The sequence below is a fragment of the Salminus brasiliensis genome, chromosome 8 (assembly GCF_030463535.1).
Source record: "Salminus brasiliensis chromosome 8, fSalBra1.hap2, whole genome shotgun sequence".
Lineage (NCBI taxonomy): Eukaryota > Metazoa > Chordata > Actinopteri > Characiformes > Bryconidae > Salminus > Salminus brasiliensis.
This window is the reverse complement of record NC_132885.1, coordinates 2,877,405-2,897,446: the sequence shown is the minus strand read 5'-3', so window position 1 is coordinate 2,897,446 and position 20,042 is coordinate 2,877,405. Positions and strand designations below refer to the sequence as shown.

At 44.5% G+C, this 20,042-nt stretch overlaps 1 protein-coding gene across 2 annotated transcripts; it reads right to left on the bottom strand.

Moving 5' to 3' along the window:
* Nucleotides 1-11,103: 11,103 nt before the first annotated feature.
* gpbar1 (G protein-coupled bile acid receptor 1) lies at nt 11,104-18,827 on the bottom strand. Of its 2 annotated transcripts, none has more exons than XM_072684988.1 (2): nt 18,706-18,827; nt 11,104-14,458 (listed from the first exon to the last, which is right to left on the bottom strand). In XM_072684988.1, the coding sequence occupies exon 2, from the start codon at nt 14,428-14,430 to the stop codon at nt 13,387-13,389; it is 1,044 nt and encodes a 347-aa protein (XP_072541089.1). In that variant the 5' UTR covers nt 14,431-14,458; nt 18,706-18,827; the 3' UTR covers nt 11,104-13,386. The 2 variants fall into 2 exon arrangements, with proteins under 2 accessions (XP_072541089.1, XP_072541088.1); XM_072684987.1 differs by lacking the exon at nt 18,706-18,827 and adding an exon at nt 15,196-18,181.
* Nucleotides 18,828-20,042: the final 1,215 nt, after the last annotated feature.

The following is a 20,042-nucleotide window of genomic DNA, read 5'->3' as shown; positions in this document are numbered from 1 at the left end:
TAAATGTATTAATTAGAAGGGCTGTCCACAAACCTTTGGACACATGAACACGTTTAAAAAAGGCTCTTTGAACTGGTCCTTTTAAATGGTGGTTCTCTTTGATGGAACCCTTTTTGATGCTGGCTCTTGATGTTCTCTACAGATTTAGCAGTTAAAAGGGTTCTCACAGCTTTTACACATAGATGGTTCTTTATGTCGTCAAAGGCGGTTCTTCGACCCTTCCTCTCTAGAGAGTCGCCCAAGTGCTCGGATGTTCAGTCTCTCGTCACTTCAAGACTTGACCACTGCAGCTCTCTTCTGGCTGGTCTCCCTCTGCTCACCATCAGACCCCTGCAACTGATCCAGAGTTCAGCAGCACGGGTCGGGTCGTCTTCAACATCCAAGTTCAGCCATGTTCAGCTCCTCCACTGCTGCGTTCTCTCTTCACTGTAGCTTCCTGTAGCTGCTGCCCAGGTCATCAGATTCAGACCCCTGACTCTGGCCTACAAAGCCCAGACTGGACCAGCCAGCCCCTCCGTACTGGATGGCGATGGTCAATCAAAAGCCGATCTGCACCAAGAGCCCTTCCAGCTTCAAGTACGGCTCGGCTCGACCCGCCATCCTTTAAGATCCAGGAAGACGAGCGTCCAGACTTTTTACTGTCCTGCACCGAAGTGGTGGAACGAACTTCCCCTGGGTGTCCGAACAGCAGAGTCCAACACTCGCTGTCCTCAAACCCAGACTGAAGACCCTCCTCTTCTGAGAGTACTCAGGCGAAGAGAAGAGTATCATGGTCTCCATATTGACTTGTGTTTAGTAGAGTCTAAGATCAGAGGAGCATTGAATTTTAGTCTATTGAAACTAGCTGAGGTTTCTTTCTTGGGTAAATAGTGAAGCACTTTTGTAAGTCGCTCTGGAGAAGAGCGTCTGCTAAATGCCTTAAATGTAAATGTAAATGTTCTGTAGCACTGCAAAAAGCAGTGGAGAGCCTGACTATTCTGAAGAACCCTTTTAGCATTCAGATGGCTTTCTGAGTTGTGATGGCTCCATAGAGATTCATTATCTTTATTAAAGAACCTTTTGTACTATGTGGAACCCATCATTTACAAAGCTTTCCAGTATGGAGGTTCATTCAGGCTTTAATAACCGTTTATCGATGCTGGATCCTGAACCACTCCACAACAAGCCATGAGCTCTGAGATAACGTCCTGTTACTGCAGCCAACCAATGAACACTCTCTGTAGCGGCCAGGCCGTGTTGCTTTGGGCAAAAGCACTGCTGAATGAGAGCTTAATGCAATTTCCAGTCATCCAGGTGTATCCAATTCTGGCACACACACACAGCTTGTCTAGTCCCTGTAGAGAAGAAGTACTGCCAAAAGAATAGGACTCTCTGGAGAAGATCAACATCATGAACCTATTGGCTCCATGCTGCTTAATAATGCCAGGCATGGGCTAGTAGAGGGGTATAAAGCCCCCCAGCATTGAAGAACTGTGTTCTCTGGAATGATGGATGATGGAGCTCCATCCAGTACTTTAGGAAGGTGATAAGGTGGGGTGGTGATCATCATCATCATCATCATCCAACATCCTGACCTCACTTACGCTCTTGTCGCTGAATGCAATCAATTCCTCACAGCAATGCTACTCCTTCCTCTTCCCCATATACAGTTACTCCAACAAAAGCAGGATCAACTCTCTTTAATGTCTTTGATTTTTGAAGAGACAGTCAGCAGAATGAGCAGGTGTCCCAATACTTTTGTCCATATAGCGTATGATCAGCTGTCGGGTTCCCTAAAAGCTCTTTAATCTTTACACTAAGAGAGCTTCTAGGAAACCGGGCTCTGGTGAGTTACAGAGGAGCAGGGAGAACAGGGAGTCTCTAGGAGATTAGGATGTTCTGACGTAAGACAGACGAAGCTGGAGAGGAACATCACCTTTGACCCGTGACGATCCAGCCTGAGGACAGTGTGTGTGGACCGTGGAGAGTTGGAACTAGAAGAAAGCGAGATACATCCGGCACTGCTGACGTATCAAAAAGGTCCTGCTGCCAGTGGCCTTCGGGGAAATGCAGTTACTGAGCTGCCTCGATATGATCTCTACTGCCGCTGCACCTGTTCCTCACTGCGCTGCTCTGTGCAGATGGCTGATACAGCAGTGTGAACAGAACCACAGGCTGGAGGAGCAGAACGTGAAGGATGAGGCATAGCAAAGAGCAGGAGCTGCAGAGCCTCAGAACAATAACAAGTGGATGCCTGTCCATCCCTAACTGCCCAGTGCTCAAGTGGCAAAGAGCATCTTAGCTGTCCAAAATAAGCCAAACGAAAAGTGTGAGCTTCCGAAGTTTGTCTTCTCCTGATCTTCTCCTTTTGTGTTCCCAGTCCAAATAAAGTTGGTGTGCCCAGATGTAGGGAGATATCCACCGATCCTGGACTGTCACACTGGACTGGAGGTGCCTTCATCTATCACTATGCCCTGGGGGTCACAAGGTCAAATCACGAGCCATGCCATTTTGCCATCAGCAGCCGGAGCCTGAGAGAGCACAATTGGTCGTGCACTCTCCGGGTGGGTAGACGGCGCTCTCACTCCCCTCATCACTCTAAAGCGATGTTAGCTGGCGTCTGAGCGTTTCGGCTGCCCAGTGGCGCAGAATTAGCGACGGTTTAAAAGAAAAAAAAGGCAGAGGCTGGCTTCACATGTATCAGAGGAGGCCTTCAGGAGCCTAGCTAAGTGCTAGGTGGAGCTACAGAGTGGTGGGTTAATTGGCAATGCCAAAAAACTGAAAAAAGAATGTATAAACAAATTTATATAAAAAAAGAAAAGGAAGGAGCCAGTGGCAGTTCAGCAGACCCAAGTATCAAACCCACAACCCAATGCCAAAAATAAATAAATAAATAAATAAATAAATACATATTAAATTAAAACAATTACCTTGGGCATATATGTTTATAAATAAATAAATAAATAAATAAATATTAAATAAAAAATTACCTTGGGCATATATGTTTATAAATAAATAAATAAATAAATGAAGAAATAAATAAATGAAGAAATTAAGAAATAAATAAATAAATATTAAATTAAAAATTTACCTTGGGTATATATGTTTATAAATAAATAAATAAATAAATAAATAAAATATTGTAAAAAAAAAAAAATTTGCAGTAGGCGAAGGTAAGAAAGTTTGAAAATTACTGAGTTTTATTAATAAATGATGATGTATGAGTCATAGGATTTTCTTGGAGGTGGCCGGTGACCGGAGAAACGACTGACTTCACAAATGGTCCAACCAGGACACACAGCTTTTCAAAGATTGCTCTCCAAAGCTGGTCTGAGAAATGGCTCTGCTCTCCCAGAATTGTCTGGTGCGTTAGCGCCCCCATATGTATGGTGGATGTCATCAGGGTGAAGCGGATCCTCAGCCCTCATTAGTTGGGCCACTGCTCGTCCTGCCCGGCATTAAATCCGAGAGTTGAATCTCTCCATTCTGCTCGTTTCCAACTGGCTCCTAATCCCTGCCGCCTACATCATCTAAAGTCATCTACAGCATCACCCACGGACCTGCTTTCCTTTGTTCAGTCCACAACTCCTCAAATCCACACATTTCTCACAGGCAACCATGACAAACCAGACTTTACAACTGAGGATGAACCAGCGTGAGAGTTCTACACGGTTAAAAGTACCAGATCCTTAAGGGACATTCTTCTATTTAAAGAACTGTGAAGGAACCTGTTTGAGGAACCTTTGAGGAACTTTTTTCTTCTAAAAACCTTTTCTTGAAGGTTCCTCAAAGCACCTTAAGAGGTTCCTCCACTGTTTCAAATGGAAGAACCGCCAAAAGTTCCTCAAGGATCTCATATTTGTCAGGAAAATGATCTGACATGTGTATATTATATCTACATTTTGGGAGGAGCAACATGCTTGAAGCCCTTCCTCCCAAATCTAACATCCTAGAAATTCCATCTCTACCTTGTTCACATGTCTACGTCAAGTCTTTGCAACCCTCCACCACCCAGTCACCTCCCTTTTTGACCCGGCATCATCATCTATCATTCCTGCCTCCACATATCTGAGGGGGGACTAGGACTGCCGTCCTACTGCAAAGCAGAAGCCACCTGAACGCCAGCCCAAGGTTCTCAGAGTTCTCCCTGTTCTCCTCCAGCCTTCTCCCAGATCATCATAAACTGAAGGCCTGGTCCGACGTTTGTGAAACTAATAATTTCCTAATAAAGGGAAACAAAAAAATTGGTAATAAATGGTAATTATGCTGATCGTCAACCAATCAGGGCCCTGTTGGGAGAGAGAGTGTACAGGGTGATGCTTGCCCGACCATCTAAGAATCATCTTTGTACAATGATGCTTTTGGGAAATCCAGCCCTGTTCATCTAGGAGAGCATTTTTCCATTTGTCCATCTCAGTCTTTCTGGTCACTTCGTCCATCTCTCTCCTTCATTAATGAAGACGTGTTCCTGGACTCGCTGTCCTCAGTGCAGTATTTGTGTCTCTGGCTCTCTTGTCCTTCCAGTGTTTAAAGTAGGACTGTAAGCATGGAGGACTCCTCTCTGATGGAAAGCTGCTAAAATAAACTTGCTTCATCTCCCACCAGACGTATAAACACACACACACACTCTTTCTCTCTCTCTCTCTCTCTCTCTCACACACACACACACACACACACACACACACACTCTTTCTCTCTCTCTCTCTCACACACACACACACACACACACACACACACACACACACACACACACACACACACACTTTGTTTGTGCAGACATCCTCCTACAAAACCAGACGATTGGGCAGTCCCACTCCCTGAGCCCTGAACCAAACACCTCTACTGTGCCCAGCATGACCAAGGATGGCAAAGTCAGCTCTCAGAGAAATTCTCCACCAGACACCACCATTCTCCACCAGACGCCGTCACTCTCCACCAGACACCGTCACTCTCCACCAGACACTACCATTCTAAACCAGACGCCGTCACTCTCCACCAGACACCGTCACTCTCCACCAGACACTACCATTCTAAACCAGACATCACCAAACACCATCATTCTCCACCAAACACCATCATGCTCCACCATGCACCATCGTTCTCCACCAAACACTACCATTCTCCACCAGACACCATCACTCTCCACCAGACACCGTCATTCTCTACTAAACACCGTCATTCTCCAACAGACATCATGATTCTCCACCAGACACCGTCATATTCCACCAGACACCGTCATATTCCACCAGACACCGTCATATTCCACCAGACACCGTCATTCTCCACCAGACACCGTCATTCTCCACCAGACACCGCAGATTTTAATTTGGGGCCCCCCCATACCACCACCTCAGCACCAGATGCTTCATCATTTCATAGGGAGAGAGGTATTGTGCAATACGCTGAAGCGCCCGGGCCTTTATCCACCACCCAAGCGAGTCCATGCCTCGATGGGTCAGAGCTGTTTCGGTGGCGTGAGGGGGGCCTGCACAAGATTAGGCTGCTGGTTTTAATGTTATGGCTGAAAGGATGCGTATAAAACCTCCCTGCTGTCCACAATCACACTCTCTGTTTCAGGAGTGAAGACGATGATGGGCCAGATGGAGTCTTCTTCAGCATTCCAGGAGGACGAGGAGAGAGAGGCGCAGGCCGAGTGACACCTGCAGAGAATGAAGCAGGAAGCAGGTGACTGAAGATGTTTGGCGCCGCCTGTCTTCTTAATGACTCCCGCGTCTTTCCTGAGTTTTTACAGTGGGGTGAAGCTCTGAGACTGGCAGCGAGGTTCTGATTTACACCTTGGGATGTACTCTGATTGTTTTACATCCTGGCTCTGAGGAGGGAACACTGGATAACTCTTCCCTGAGCTCTTCGTTTGAAGGAGAAGCGTGTGATTCTGAACAGTCTGGTGGAACAGTTTTGCTTCAGGTGACGAGGAGACAGGAAAAGAATGTAGGAGGATGAGATACAAAGGATCTATGTATGTGTGTGTGTGTGTGTGTGTGTGTGTGTGTGTGTGTGTGTGTGTGTGTGTGGGAGATTAGCGGTATATTAAATGACTCATGCATTCTCTGTGACAGCCCAGAGCACAGAACCCAGCAGAATATCATTAGTTTAGTCTGCTGATGGGTGTTCCCACCAAGACTCCCCTTATCAGACCTAATCCCATCCCTCTCTGTTTGCTTAAATGCCACGAAAAGCCCAGATGGAGCCTGTATTCAATCAAAATGAGCAAATGGAATGTATAATGAGAGAGAGAGAGAGAGAGAGAGAGAGAGAGAGAGAGAGAGAAATATACACTATATGTCCAAAAGTTTGTGGACACCCCTTCTAATGAATGCATTCAGCTACTTTAAGTTGCACTAGGCAAGCACACAGCTTGTCAAGTCCCTGTAGAGAAGTACCAGAAGTAGATGTACCAGATGACCCTATTGGCACCATGCTGCCTAATGCCAGGTGTGGGCTAGTAGAGGGGTATAAAGGTCAATGCTCCTCCAAACTCTAGTAGAAAGTCTTCTTCCCTGGACAGTAGAGACAGTTACTCCAACACAAGCAGGATCAACTCTTTTTAATACGAATGAATGAATGAATGAATAAAAGACTTTTAACACCTTTGAGTTTGGTGTGATAGAGCAGGAAAGCACTGAAATGAGCAGGATAGGAGGTTACCCAGGCCCAGGGTGGGAAACCACTCTGGTCTGGATGTTAAAGACTCAAAATCTGAGAGCCTTCAAAGGAGTTCAAAAATAGAGCACGTTGTTTGGATAGTTAATGACTAATGGACGCTGATAGTGATGCTATTGCAGTGTCTTGTATTAACACATAAAGCAAACCATTAAGGCACCATCATTTGTCTCAATGCAGTGTTTATTTATCAGCTCTTTTTTCTTGGTCTCAATCGCACACAATCTGTCTCTGTAGTCAGACACTGAAGTCTCCAGAAGTCTCCCATCCTGAGGAAAGTATGAGGACAGTATGTAGATGCGTCACTGGTGGGACAGGGTTTCTGGGAAAAGGCTGCTGTGGTGATTATGGGAAGCCGACAGGGAGCAGATGCTCATATACTGAAAAAAAAATGTGTTCCCATTCAGCCAGGATATTTATTCACTCTTACGGGTTAAGCAAAATCTCTATATGGACAAAAGTATTGGGACACACATGAGCTTTCTTTAAAGACATCCCTGTTCTAAACCCATAGGCATTATTAATATGGACCCGGTCCCCCTTTACTCTAAGCTCTACCAGCAGCAGCAGGTCTGGAGCTCTACCAGTTACTGAGTCAGTTGGAGGCTTTTCTGCACTCTGCTCTGAGCTCAGCACTCGGCCCTGACCCCGCTCTGTAACTTTACGTGGTCTGACAGACACTCGGTGGACACTGAGCTGCTCTCTGTGAGCTGTTCCTCCTAAACTCTTCCACTGTTCAATAATAACACCACTCACAGCTGATGGAGGAAGATCTAGGAGGGAGGAGATTTCACCAGCTGACTTGTAGTTGTTGGTGCAGCGGTGTCTCCTATTACATACAGAACCACGCTGGAGCTCAGTGAGCTCTTCAGAACCTCCCGTTCTTTCACTGATGTGTGGAAGAAAGGGAAAGGCAGACTGCAGGGCTAGGGGCTGGATTTTATACACCTATAGTGGCAATGGGACTGAATGACACACCTGAATTCAAAGATTATGAGGTGTGTCCAAATACTTTTGTCCATATAGTGTAGATCCACTAGTCTGTGTTGTGTCTGTTGAGTCATTCTTCTAGTGAAGGGTGGCATAAAACTTACTGAGTGTTTACATCGTTGACTGATCAATAAATAGTAAATATGACACTACTCGGGGTGAAAAATGCTCAGATGCGATTTTACAAGCCTATTTACCACCCTGTTATTTGACCTCAGAATCAAGCAGGCTGATTGTCCTTTTATGGGAGGGCTTGTCCAAAAAAAAACAAACAAAGAAAACCTTAAGCTCTGCTTTTATTGGCTGGTTTATGTCACCACAATGACTTGCCACAATAAGCCTAGCCTAGCCTAGCATTGTATTTAGACCCCTAACAAGAATTGTAATTATTTTCTGTAATTATTCCCCAGACTTACCGGATAGTCTTGCTGTCCTCTCTGGGTTTTCATCAGTGTCCAGTTGGTATGGTGGGCATTTAGCTAGCTGAAGAGATTGTAGTAGGATCTTGTAGTGTTAGCTTTTAGCCTATCACCTGGCTAGCACATTTTCACTTTACCAGCTCTCCTCCAACCATTGCATAGAAACCCACCACTGCCCCTTCTTCCTCCATTCGTCCCTTCTCTGAGCGGTGCTTCACCCAATCAGCTAGAGTTTTTAGAGCTTTCAGGCTTTATAGGCCTTGCTTCCATATCCTCCTGAAGTAGCCACTGCCTCGAAAAAGCTTCCTCTAGTAGGCTGGGTTTATGTAAATGCTTGTCTCCGCCTTAGCCCCGCCTAGTCATTAGTGTTCCCACCTGGGAGCAGGAGATGATCCTCAGGTGAAGGGCTGAGCTTAGCTCTCGCACATTGGAGCCCATGACCTGTGCCTGAGCTCCCCACTGAGGCCAGCAGAGGGAGACATTACATAAATATAATGAGTCAAGACTGTGATGTAACAGTTTTGGGGTTTTGGAATTGGCTTGTTTTACAGCTCTGTTTTGGCTGTGCTGGATTTTCTTCGGAAGGAGGAACAGCAGTGGTTCAGGTTCATGGTTTGTCACTTTTAATGTTCTGAACTCTCATTATTGCCAAGATAAATCAAGTTTGACATTCTGGAGTTCAGATAATCGGTGATACTGGATGTTAAATGCTAATTTTCACTTTGGGGATTGATGTTAATTCGGTGAAGCCTATGCCTGAACTGTATCGATTGATTGAGGTATTCTCCAGAATTACAGAAGAAACATATTTAATAATAATAAATCAAATTTTATTGATACTTGATTGATACTATGTTTATGTAAAGTATTCTCTATTGCTGAGGTTGCAACATCACAATCCCCATGGAAGACTAGGGTTCAATTCCTCAACTGGGCAAGTATATTACATTACATTTACAGCATTTAGTTGACGCTCTTATCCCGAGCGATTTACAAGGTTACTCATATTACAGAGGTGGGCCAATGTAGTGTTAGGAGTCTTGCCCAAGGACTCTTATTGGTGTAGCGCAGTACCCGCAGTCGCCCAGATTGGGAATCGAACCCCAGTCTCCCACATAGTGTGGTAGCTCACTGGCAGGTAGTGGTGTTATCTGTTGCGTCACACCAACCATATCACTCTACACCAATAAGAGTCCATGGGCAAGTCTTCAAGACTCCTAACTCTTCGTTCTCCTACCTGTATAACATAAATTACATGGACGTCACCTTGGATAAACTGGCCACTGTATCATCATGGCCACTTTCATATTTCCCATTTTCTGGCCAATGAATGAATGTCTGTCTGTGGTGACTGGTTTGGGTTCTTGGCTCCATAGATAACCAAACCAACTGTTTACGTCTTGCTTCCTGTTCTATTTTCATGAACAAAAACTCCCTCGAGTTGCTTTTGGTTTACCATGGAAAGATAGAAAGTATCTTCATGACCTCAGGGTCTATTTCTGGCCCAACACATGTTCTCCAACATGCTACGCCTATAGACTTCCTGTGGCTGGGTGCTTGAGATCAGAGTGCTAACATGCCCTCTGATAATGCTTCCTTTGCATTTGGTGGATTTTATTGGCTCTTAAAGGGAAAAAACCCAGCTGTGTTTGTAAACACAGTGCAGAGTGCAGGGGACACATAACTAGGCCTAATAGATGTGCTGCGATTTACTGGACCCAAGTGAGCAGGGCTTTTTCTGGAAACAGGGAAGGAAAAAAAGACAGCAAGCCAAGGCAAGTTCGATCCATCTGGATGCCATTCCGCTGCAAGGCGAGGAACAAGTGTTATGAATGAGCTATCAGAGCGTTTCCTCCTCTGTGGAGAAAGCATAAGCCAGGACACAGTGAACTCACCACACTCAATATTCAATTTAGCCATTTATTCATGTCCAACTAGACTTGAATGATATTAAAACTGTGTCTAAAACCTAAAACCCAGTGGCGTAATGGTCAGAGAACAGATAATTACCCACAGCATTATTGGTTTGGTACCCAGGTCCACTAAGCTTCCACTATTGGGCCCTTGAGCAAGGTCCTGACCCCTCTCTGCTCCAAGGGTGCTGTAATGTGGCCTAACCCAGCACTCTGACTCCAACTTTCCAAGCCGAGATATGCAGAGAAGTATGTACACTATGTGTCCAAAAGTTTGTGGACAAATCATCTAATGAATCATTTCAGACACATGAAGATCAGCTCATCTAGTCCCTGTAGAGAGGCATAGCCAATAGAACAGGACTCTCTGGAATCCTTTGATATTGGGCTGTGGAGCAGTGGAAGAACTGTGTTCTCTGGAAGGATGGATGTAGATGCTTCATCCAACGCTTTTGGCATGAGTTGGAGAGTTGATGGGATGAGGTGGGGTGCTCTTGTTGCTAAATGCTATCAAATCCTCACAGCAATGCTCCTCCAAAATCTAGTAGAATGCCTTCTTCTTCTCTGGAGACAGTGACTCCAACAAAAGCAGGAGAAACTCTTTTAATAGCCTTGATTTCAGAAGAAACAATGAATAAGCAGGTGTCCCAATACTTTTGTCCATATGGTGCATGCCAATAAAAGCGAAGTATTATAGTACTAGATTGTTCTGATTTTAAGAGCATGACCACGTCCTTAAAATGCATGTCCATCACAGTTTGGAGATTTCCCCACTCAGCAATAATTGAGCAGTTGTCCCAATACTTTTGTCCATTTATTATCGTCGACTACACCTTTAAATTACTTTTCTACAACCTTTTCACACACATTAAAAAGGTGTCATAACAGTGGTGGTTCAGCGGTTAGAGGTCCAGGCTATTGATCACAGGGTTGTGGGTTCAATACCCAGGCTCGGCAAGCTGCCGCTGCACTGTTGGACCCTTGAGCAAGGCCATTTACCCTCTCTCTGCTCCACGGGGGCTGGAGTTGGCTACCCTCTGCTCTGGGTGGGGATGTATGAGAGGGGGGTAGCCAACTCCAGCCCCCGTGGAGCAGAGAGAGGGTAAATGGACCTTGCTCAATACATACATCCCCACCCAGAGCAGAGGGTAGCCAACTCCAGCCCCCGTATTCACTACCACAGATGGGTCAAATGCGGAGGACACATTTATTAGTATTAGGACATTAGTGTGGACAGGCCTGGTCAGAAGATAACGCTAGCAGACATAGGAGAATGTGAATGAGAATGCTGCACTGGGTCAGGGACTGTTACATCACACAGTAGACATTCATTCAAGTACATTTCAGTCCAAAAACAGCTGAATAAAGAAATGGAAATGACCGTGATGAAGGTGTGCTCTGGATCCCATGACTTTGTAATGGCTATTTTATATGTACAGTAAAAAGCCAATAAACAAAGGCCCAATATAGTTCAGAAAAGTGCCATCAGCTCACTGGCTCAGTGGGTTTGATTTCTGGGTCCACTGAGCTGCCACTGCTGAGTCCTTGAGCAAGGCCCTAAACCCTCTGGCTGACCCCTATGCTCTGACCCAGGCTTTCCAAGCTGGGATTTGTGAAGAGAAGAATTTCTGTACAAGTGTATATGACAAAGGCACATTACTACACTATATGGACAAAAGTATTGGGACACACCTCTTAAGCTTTGAATTCTGGTGTTTGATTAAGTCCCATTGCCACTATAGGTGTATAAAATCCATCACCTAGCCCTGCAGTCTGCCTTTCTTCCACACATCAGTGAAAGCACACATCAGAACTTAGCAGCACTCAAACCTTTCAGGTGTTTCAACCAACAGTGTTTTGAACAATAGATTGGAGAAGAAAACTGTCAGATCATCATTTAGGTCGAAGCTACCGAGGAGGTCACTTCCTTATTAATCTATTTCTAATTTAACCCCATTTGTCTACCCAAAATTAGACCAGGACCAGTTTCCCCAGTAATCCCCCTACCATTAGCAATGCCCCCAACACTTTGTAGGGTCTCCTCCAATACATGTACAGTCAGCCACCACCTGAAGCCGGGCCTTCAGAGGTAAACATGGCTCCCCAGCTCCGATACACCAGCTAACAGCTATCGCCTGTGCTGACCCACATCACACTAGGAGGGATGTTAGGAGGACGTGCCATCAGCCCACCGATTGTGGCCAATTGTGCTCTCTCTGACTCCGGCTGCTGATGGCAAGCAGTATGACCTAGGATTCGACCCATCAATTCTTAGGTATTCTTATAGCCTTAGTGAGGAAAACACTTTGATGAAGATGAAACGAATGAGTGTTGAAGATCAATAGACCCAAACCATTGGAGCACAGCCGCTTTCTTATTAATGAATATTAAACCTTACATAATAAGATGGCAAGGTGTTCCCCAACTCTAAACAGGCAATGTGGGTGAAAGTGGGTCCTTGATCCTGGATCAGCAATTTCATTTTAAAGAATTATTATTAGAAATATGAACCTGGGGGATATTTCACAAAGCAGGATTTTCCAGTAAGCTGAAATTACTTTATTAGTATTAGTTTTCCTGTATTTCTGCCACTAAACATGGTCATTCAGAGTGGGGGTTTGATGAGAAATGCTTAATTCTAAAGAAACTTGCAGAAGACTCAGATTTCTGCACAGTGGTAATGACTAGAACCAGGAATCTTCATGACTACAGCTCAATTATAGCCATTTTATTTACTGCTAAAACACAAAAATGGGAAAGAGCTGCTGTGCGACTGACTGTACGAACAGATCCAGCAGGAGTCCAGAGCTCTCCTTCTACAGACTGCTAAAGAGTAGAAAAGCTAATGAACTGCTGCAGTTCACAGAAATCACTGGAATCCAGCTACTGAAAGGTCTGGGAGCTCACTGAGTGGTGATAAAGCTCTGAAAACAGGTGGGGAAAAAACAAGCCCACTGTAGTTGTGAGTTTAGTGACATGCTGAGTTCAAGTAAAAGGGAAAGCAAGCAAACCTGGATGAGCCAGTCTACTGAATGAGGCTGAAAACACTACTAAGACCGTTCACTCGGCTCTGTGCTCTCAGATACGAGGTTTTATCCTCTAAACAGGTGTGATTTGAGCCTCAGTTAGCTGTTAGACCTTCCTGGCTACACATCGCTGTCCATAGACCGTTGGTTGTTTGGTCATGTGGATGGATCGCTGTCGAGTCCAGCTGCCTTTAACTCGAGCAGATAGTCGCTTGTGTCAGTCCCGGTTTGGTCGTTTTCCCTAATAAATGCTGCAGCCGAGCTGCAGAATGAGTCACCACTCAGTCCGACCCAATATATATAATATACCCTCTGTGGGACAGGCTTGACTTTTCGCTTAAACTAAGAAGGCCTCTTTTGTGAGATACCCCCTGACTTTCACACAGTAGCATCTTCGAAGGTTCGTACACCAGTCCAGCGATCCCTCAGCTTCGCTAGCAGCGTCCTAATTGGTTCCGTATATTGCCGGTTGGCCAGGCCCAATATAACTGGGATAATAGCCATGCTGCCGATCCCCGTGCAGGACAGGATGATGTTCAGGGTTGACCTACTGTAACTGGTGCCCCAAAAAATTGCCACTGACACATGCAGGTAGACGATGTAGGGCACCCAGCAGACAAGAAAAGTGAGGGAGACGGCAGCTATGCATTTGGCGTAACGAAGGTTGAGCTGCTGCCCGTGGTCCGAAGCTTCTTCCCGCTCTACGGCACGGTGAAGCTTGCAGATGTCCTGGACCTGCTTCCTCGTGATCCAAAGCACACGTCCGGTCATTCCTATGATGCACATGATGGCTGGAACTAGCAGTCCATACACCTCCAGGTAGATGAAGGCTCTTGTGAATACCTGTTTGTAGGAGCAGCGTTCGTCATTCTGATAGGCACCTGAGGAAATGTTGCTACCTCCATCTCCACTGGCTGTGCTGTTGCTGTTGGTGGTGTTGGGGTCCGAAGATGAGCTCTGGAAGCTCTCGCTGCTCCAGTTGTTCCATCCGAAGGCGGGAAGGGAAGCGTAGAGCAGTGGAGGCATCCAAACAGCAAGCAAGGCGGCCGGGAAGCATCGGTGCACCCAAAACTGACTGTAGTGCAGCGGACTGACGATGCAGAGGTAGCGCTCGTAGTGCACCATGACTAGATTGAAGAGGAAAGACAGAAAGAGGAAGTTGGGGAAGATGTGCATGAGCAGGCAAGACTGAAAGTTCAGCGTTCGGTTAAGGCCCATCCGAGGGATGAACGGCAAGGCGAAGCCTGTGCAAACATCTGCCACCAGGAGGCTCAAGAAGAAGTAGTTGGGGGTGTTATGAAGCTGCCGGTTGCAGGCGATGCCCACGATGATCAGGAGGTTGGCCAGGATGATGGTGGTGGACAGGGGCAGCGTGATGATGAAGATCAGCCTCTCCTGCTCCGATGGATCTGTGAAGTCCATTTTGCACCTCACTCTCACGCCATTCACTCTAGGAAAGATGAGAGAGGGTTTAGTGACAGCTGTGCAGATACATTACCATTAAACACCAGTGACCCAGTTCCATTGCTATGCATACATGATGCGTCCAAATGTTTGTGGACAGCCCTTCTGACGAATGCATTCGGCTTCTGTAAGTTGCACCTATTGCTGACACAGCTTGTCTAGTCCCTGTAGAGAAGAAGTACTGCCAATAGAATAGGACTCTCTGGAGCAGATAAACATCATAAACCTATTGGCTCCATGCTGCTTAATAATGCCAGGCGTGGGCTAGTAGAGGGGTATGAAGCCCCCCAGCTGTGTCCTCTGGAATGATGGTGCCTCTTTTGGGAGTTGAGGATGAGGTGGGTTGGTGAGTAGCAAACATCCTGACCCCACTAATGCTCATGTTGCTGAACAGTAATTCACTTCTTCTCTGGACAGTAGAGACAGTTACTCCAACATAAGCAGGATCAGCTCTTTTAATATCCTTCATTTCATAAGAAACAGTAAATGAGCAGGTGTCCCAATACTTTTGCCACACTTAGTGATGCCACAAACATCAATGCCTTGAAATCCCAGCGAGTACAACCTGCCTTAACCTGGGAGCATTATGTGCTAGAGGGAGTCCTAGCTAGTTGTGGGGAGCTGGAAATTACTAAATTGGGCACACACACAAACACACACACACACACACACATATATATAATTTAAAATAAATTCTCAATTTGCAGCTGCCAATTAACCCACCTGTCCATAACTCCCTCTTGCACTAGCAATGCTTCCAAGCAGGGTAAGGACTTCGATGCATGTGAATCCAGCCACCTCCTCTTTTCCAACTGCCTCCGATTGCCAGGCACACTTGGAGGAAAGTGCCAGGTCCCCAGCTCCACCGCACCAGCTAACAGACGCCTGTGCTGGCCAACATTGCTTAAGAGTAATGAGGGAAGAAAGAGCGCCATCTACCCACCTGGAGAGAGCATGGCCAATTGTGCTCTCTCAGACTCCGGCTGCTGATGGCAAAGCAGCATGGCTCTGGCTTTGAATTCATGGCCTCCAGACCATTAGACCGCTGAGCCACTCAGAGTCCCCACTGTGAAATTCTTAAACCATTTGTGTTTGCAGGTTTCATTATTATTAGGGTATATCATATATAGCGTATGATCAGTATTGCTGTATGCAAAAGCAGAAGTGGTGCAAATAGCGTCTGACTGGAGAGAGCTGAGTTCCGTTTGAAGATCCCTATCTGCTGAGTTGTTGATAAAGGGACCCTTAGTTGTTGCTCAGATACATCAATGTGTGTAATACCCAGACACACTCCTATATCTACTTACTCAAAAGAGCTGTCCACTTAACTCGACATCCAACACTGGACTGTTATTACTCAATGAACAAGCTCATTGTCCGCTGCCACCTCCGGAGGATTAATCACCGTGCCTGTGTTTGCGCTTGAACCGTGCTGTCCTGGGTTTAGATGACTGAAGTGATTAATTTGCTGTGAAACTCACGGCTCAGACGGAAGTTGCAGTCATGAGTAGGATACGGTCTCTGGTATACAGCACCTGGAGCCCCAGTATTCACCTTTCATGTGTTTCACTAAATACATTGCGGTCATTTGTCCTGTTAATGGCTGTTGTTTAAAAACAGGGTTTACCAACTTAAATATGCAGTATAAAGCTCTGTACTCTTCAAAATTGATCCTGCCACTTCTATCAGCAGTCACATCATCAATAAACACCAGTGACCCAGTTCCATTAGCAGCCATTCAGGCCCATGCCATAACAGTGCCTCCACCATGTTTGACAGATGCTTTGGATCAGTAATCCGTCCTTTCCTTCTCCATACTCAAGGTCTAACTACACGATTGTTAGGGTTGATTCAGGGTTAAGGTTAAGTTTGGGTTAAGGTTAGGGTTTAGGGTTGATTCAGGGTTAAGGTTAAATTAAGGTTTAGGGTTGATTCAGGGTTAAGGTTAAATTAAGGTTTAGGGTTGATTCAGGGTTAAGGTTAAATTAAGGTTTAGGGTTAATTCATAGTTAAGGTTAAATTAAGGTTTAGAGTTGATTCAGGGTTAAGGTTAAGTTAGGCTTTAGGGTTAATTCAGGGTTAAGGTTAAGTTAGGGTTTAGGGTTGATTCAGAGTTAAGGTTAAGTTAGGGTTTAGGGTTAATTCAGAGTTAAGGTTCAGTTAGGGTTTAGGGTTGATTCAGAGTTAAGGTTCAGTTAGGGTTTAGGGTTAATTCAGAGTTAAGGTTCAGTTAGGGTTTAGGGTTGATTCAGGGTTAAGGTTATATTAAGGTTTAGGGTTGATTCAGGGTTAAGGTTAAGTTAGGCTTTAGGGTTAATTCAGGGTTAAGGTTAAGTTAGGGTTTAGGGTTGATTCAGAGTTAAGGTTAAGTTAGGGTTTAGGGTTAATTCAGAGTTAAGGTTCAGTTAGGGTTTAGGGTTAATTCAGAGTTAAGGTTCAGTTAGGGTTTAGGGTTGATTCAGGGTTAAGGTTAAATTAAGGTTTAGGGTTGATTCAGGGTTAAGGTTAAATTAAGGTTTAGGGTTAATTCAGGGTTAAGGTTATATTAAGGTTTAGGGTTAATTCAGGGTTAAGGTTAAATTAAGGTTTAGGGTTGATTCAGAGTTAAGGTTAATTTAGGGTTTAGGGTTGATTCAGGGTTAAGGTTAAGTTAGGCTTTAGGGTTGATTTAGGGTTAAGGTTAAATTAGGCTTTAGGGTTGATTCAGGGTTAAGGTTAAGTTAGGGTTTAGGGTTAATTCAGAGTTAAGGTTCAGTTAGGGTTTAGGGTTGATTCAGGGTTAAGGTTATATTAAGGTTTAGGGTTGATTCAGGGTTAAGGTTAAGTTAGGCTTTAGGGTTAATTCAGAGTTAAGGTTCAGTTAGGGTTTAGGGTTGATTCAGGGTTAAGGTTAAATTAAGGTTTAGGGTTGATTCAGGATTAAGGTTATATTAGGGTTTAGGGTTGATTCAGGGTTAAGGTTATATTAAGGTTTAGGGTTGATTCAGGGTTAAGGTTATATTAAGGTTTAGGGTTGATTCAGAGGTAAGGTTAATTTAGGGTTTAGGGTTGATTCAGGGTTAAGGTTATATTAAGGTTTAGGGTTGATTCAGAGGTAAGGTTAATTTAGGGTTTAGGGTTGATTCAGGGTTAAGGTTAAGTTAGGCTTTAGGGTTAATTCAGGGTTAAGGTTAGAGTTAGGCTTTAGGGTTGATTGATAGTTAAGGTTAAATTAGGGTTTAGGGTTGATTCTGAGTAAAATTAGGGTTAGGATTTAGGGTTAGATTCCATAGTTAGTTGAATGTCAGGTGTCTACGAGGCATCTATAAAGGACCATCCAAGTAAAGTGTTAATGAAAGGTCTCATGAACTGGCACCAAATGCAAGATCAACACTTGACATGAACTCCAGACCTTTTATCTCCTTAATCTGTGGTGAAACATGAGGGAACAGACCACACCTGACCGTGGACCTGCTTCTCAGTTCATTATTTCATTATTTTTGAGTTTTTGAAACAGCGAGAGTGTGTACAAATGGCTGTAATTCCTAGACGGCTAATGTAATTGCTTTACCCCTCGTAAATTACAGGTAAAACAGAGGCAAAATTATAAAACCCTGTGTCACTGTCCAAATACTTATGGGCCAGATATTATATACATTTACATTTACATTTATGGCATTTAGCAGACACTCTTGTCCAGAGCGACTTACAAGGTTACTCGTATTACAGAGGTGGGCCAGTGTAGTGTTAGGAGTCTTTCCCAAGGACTCTTACTGGTGTAACGCAGTTACCCAGACCAGGAATCGAACCCCAGTCTCCCACATGACGTGGTAGCTCAGTGGCAGGTAGTGGTGTTATCTGTTGCGCCACACCAACCATATATATATCTACATTGTATAAAGTGTACGAGCTGCAATATAATATAATAATAATGCAACCATCATAAACCAACACACACACACACACAAACAAGTTACAGGAAATCAGCTGTGATCAGTAGATGATCTCACAGTAAGTGTATTAGTAGCTCTGAAATACACTCTTCCATAATCCAGTGTATAACCCAGTGTATAACTCAGTGTATAATCCAGTGTATAATCCAGTGTATAACCCAGTTTACCCATAGTACAGCCCACCTCTGATGCCCAGCACAGCAGTGTAGCGTGCTAAAGGCAGTTCCTTATTCTAATAAAAAGTGTGTGTCTCAGTGAGACAGAGAAAGTGTCTTAAGCCCTGCAATAAAAAAACACTGACCTCGATAATCAAGAGATGTCCTGCTTTACTCCATCTATCATCTGTCCTTCAGCTTTCCCTCGTTCCTTTCACACGTTAACTCCCTTCATCCTCCTGCTCTTACTCCGGAGAGACCCCCGAGACTGGAGACAGAGGGCCGGTCACAGCAGCTAAAACTACTCTCACCACCCTATAACTGATAGTAAAGCCCCTTAAAGGCGCAGTAACACTGTTTTGGGTGGGACTCGCTGAAGGAAGTGAAATAAATGCCTGCTGAACACAGGAAGTCTTCATTTCAGTGTGTTTAGGTGTGTGTGTGTGTGTGTGTGTGTGTGTGTGTGTGTGTGTGAGAGAGAGAGAGAGAGAGAGAGAGAGAGAGAGAGAGAGAGAGAGAGAGAGAGAGTGAGTGTGTGTTTCTGTATATGTTATTAATAGAATAATAATTAGAAATGTAGGAAATGTAAACATAAAATCAGTGGTCAGTGGTCAGAATGTACTTCCGGTCAGTAAAGTTATTCATGTGTAAGAAGAGGAGTACCATCAGAAGAGCATGGTTAGAAAAACACCATTAGAAGAACACAGCTAGAGGAACACAGGTTTGGGAGCACAGTTAGAAGAGAACAGTTAGAAGAGAACAGATAGAAGAGAACAGTTAGAAGAGCACAGTTAGAAGAGAACAGATAGAAGAGAACAGATATAAGAGAACAGCTAGAAGAGCACAGTTAGAAGAGCACAGCTAGAAGAACAAAGTTAGAAGAACACAGTTATAAGAGAACAGATAAAAGAACACAGGTTTGGGAGCACAGTTAGAAGAAAACAATTAGAAGACATAAAAATAGAAGAGCACAGTTAGAAGAGCTCAGTTAGAAGAGCACAGTTAGAAGAGCACAGTTAGAAGAGCACAGTTAGAAAAGAACAGTTAGAAGAACACAGCTAGAAGAACAAAGTTATAAGAGCACAGTTAGAAGAACTGAGCCAGAAGAACACAGCTAGAGGAACACAGGTTTGGGAGCACAGTTAGAAGAGAACAGTTAGAAGAGAACAGATAGAAGAGAACAGTTAGAAGAGCACAGTTAGAAGAGCACAGTTAGAAGAACACAGTTAGAAGAGCACAGTTAGAAAAGAACAGTTAGAAGAACACAGCTAGAAGAAAAAAAGTTATAAGAGCACAGTTAGAAGAGAACAGTTAGAAGAGAACAGTTAGAAGAGAACAGTTAGAAGAGCACAGTTAGAAGAGCACAGTTAGAAGAACAAAGTTAGAAGAACACAGTTATAAGAAAACAGATAAAAGAACACAGGTTTGGGAGCACAGTTACAAGAGAACAATTAGAAGACAAAAAAATAGAAGAGCACAGTTA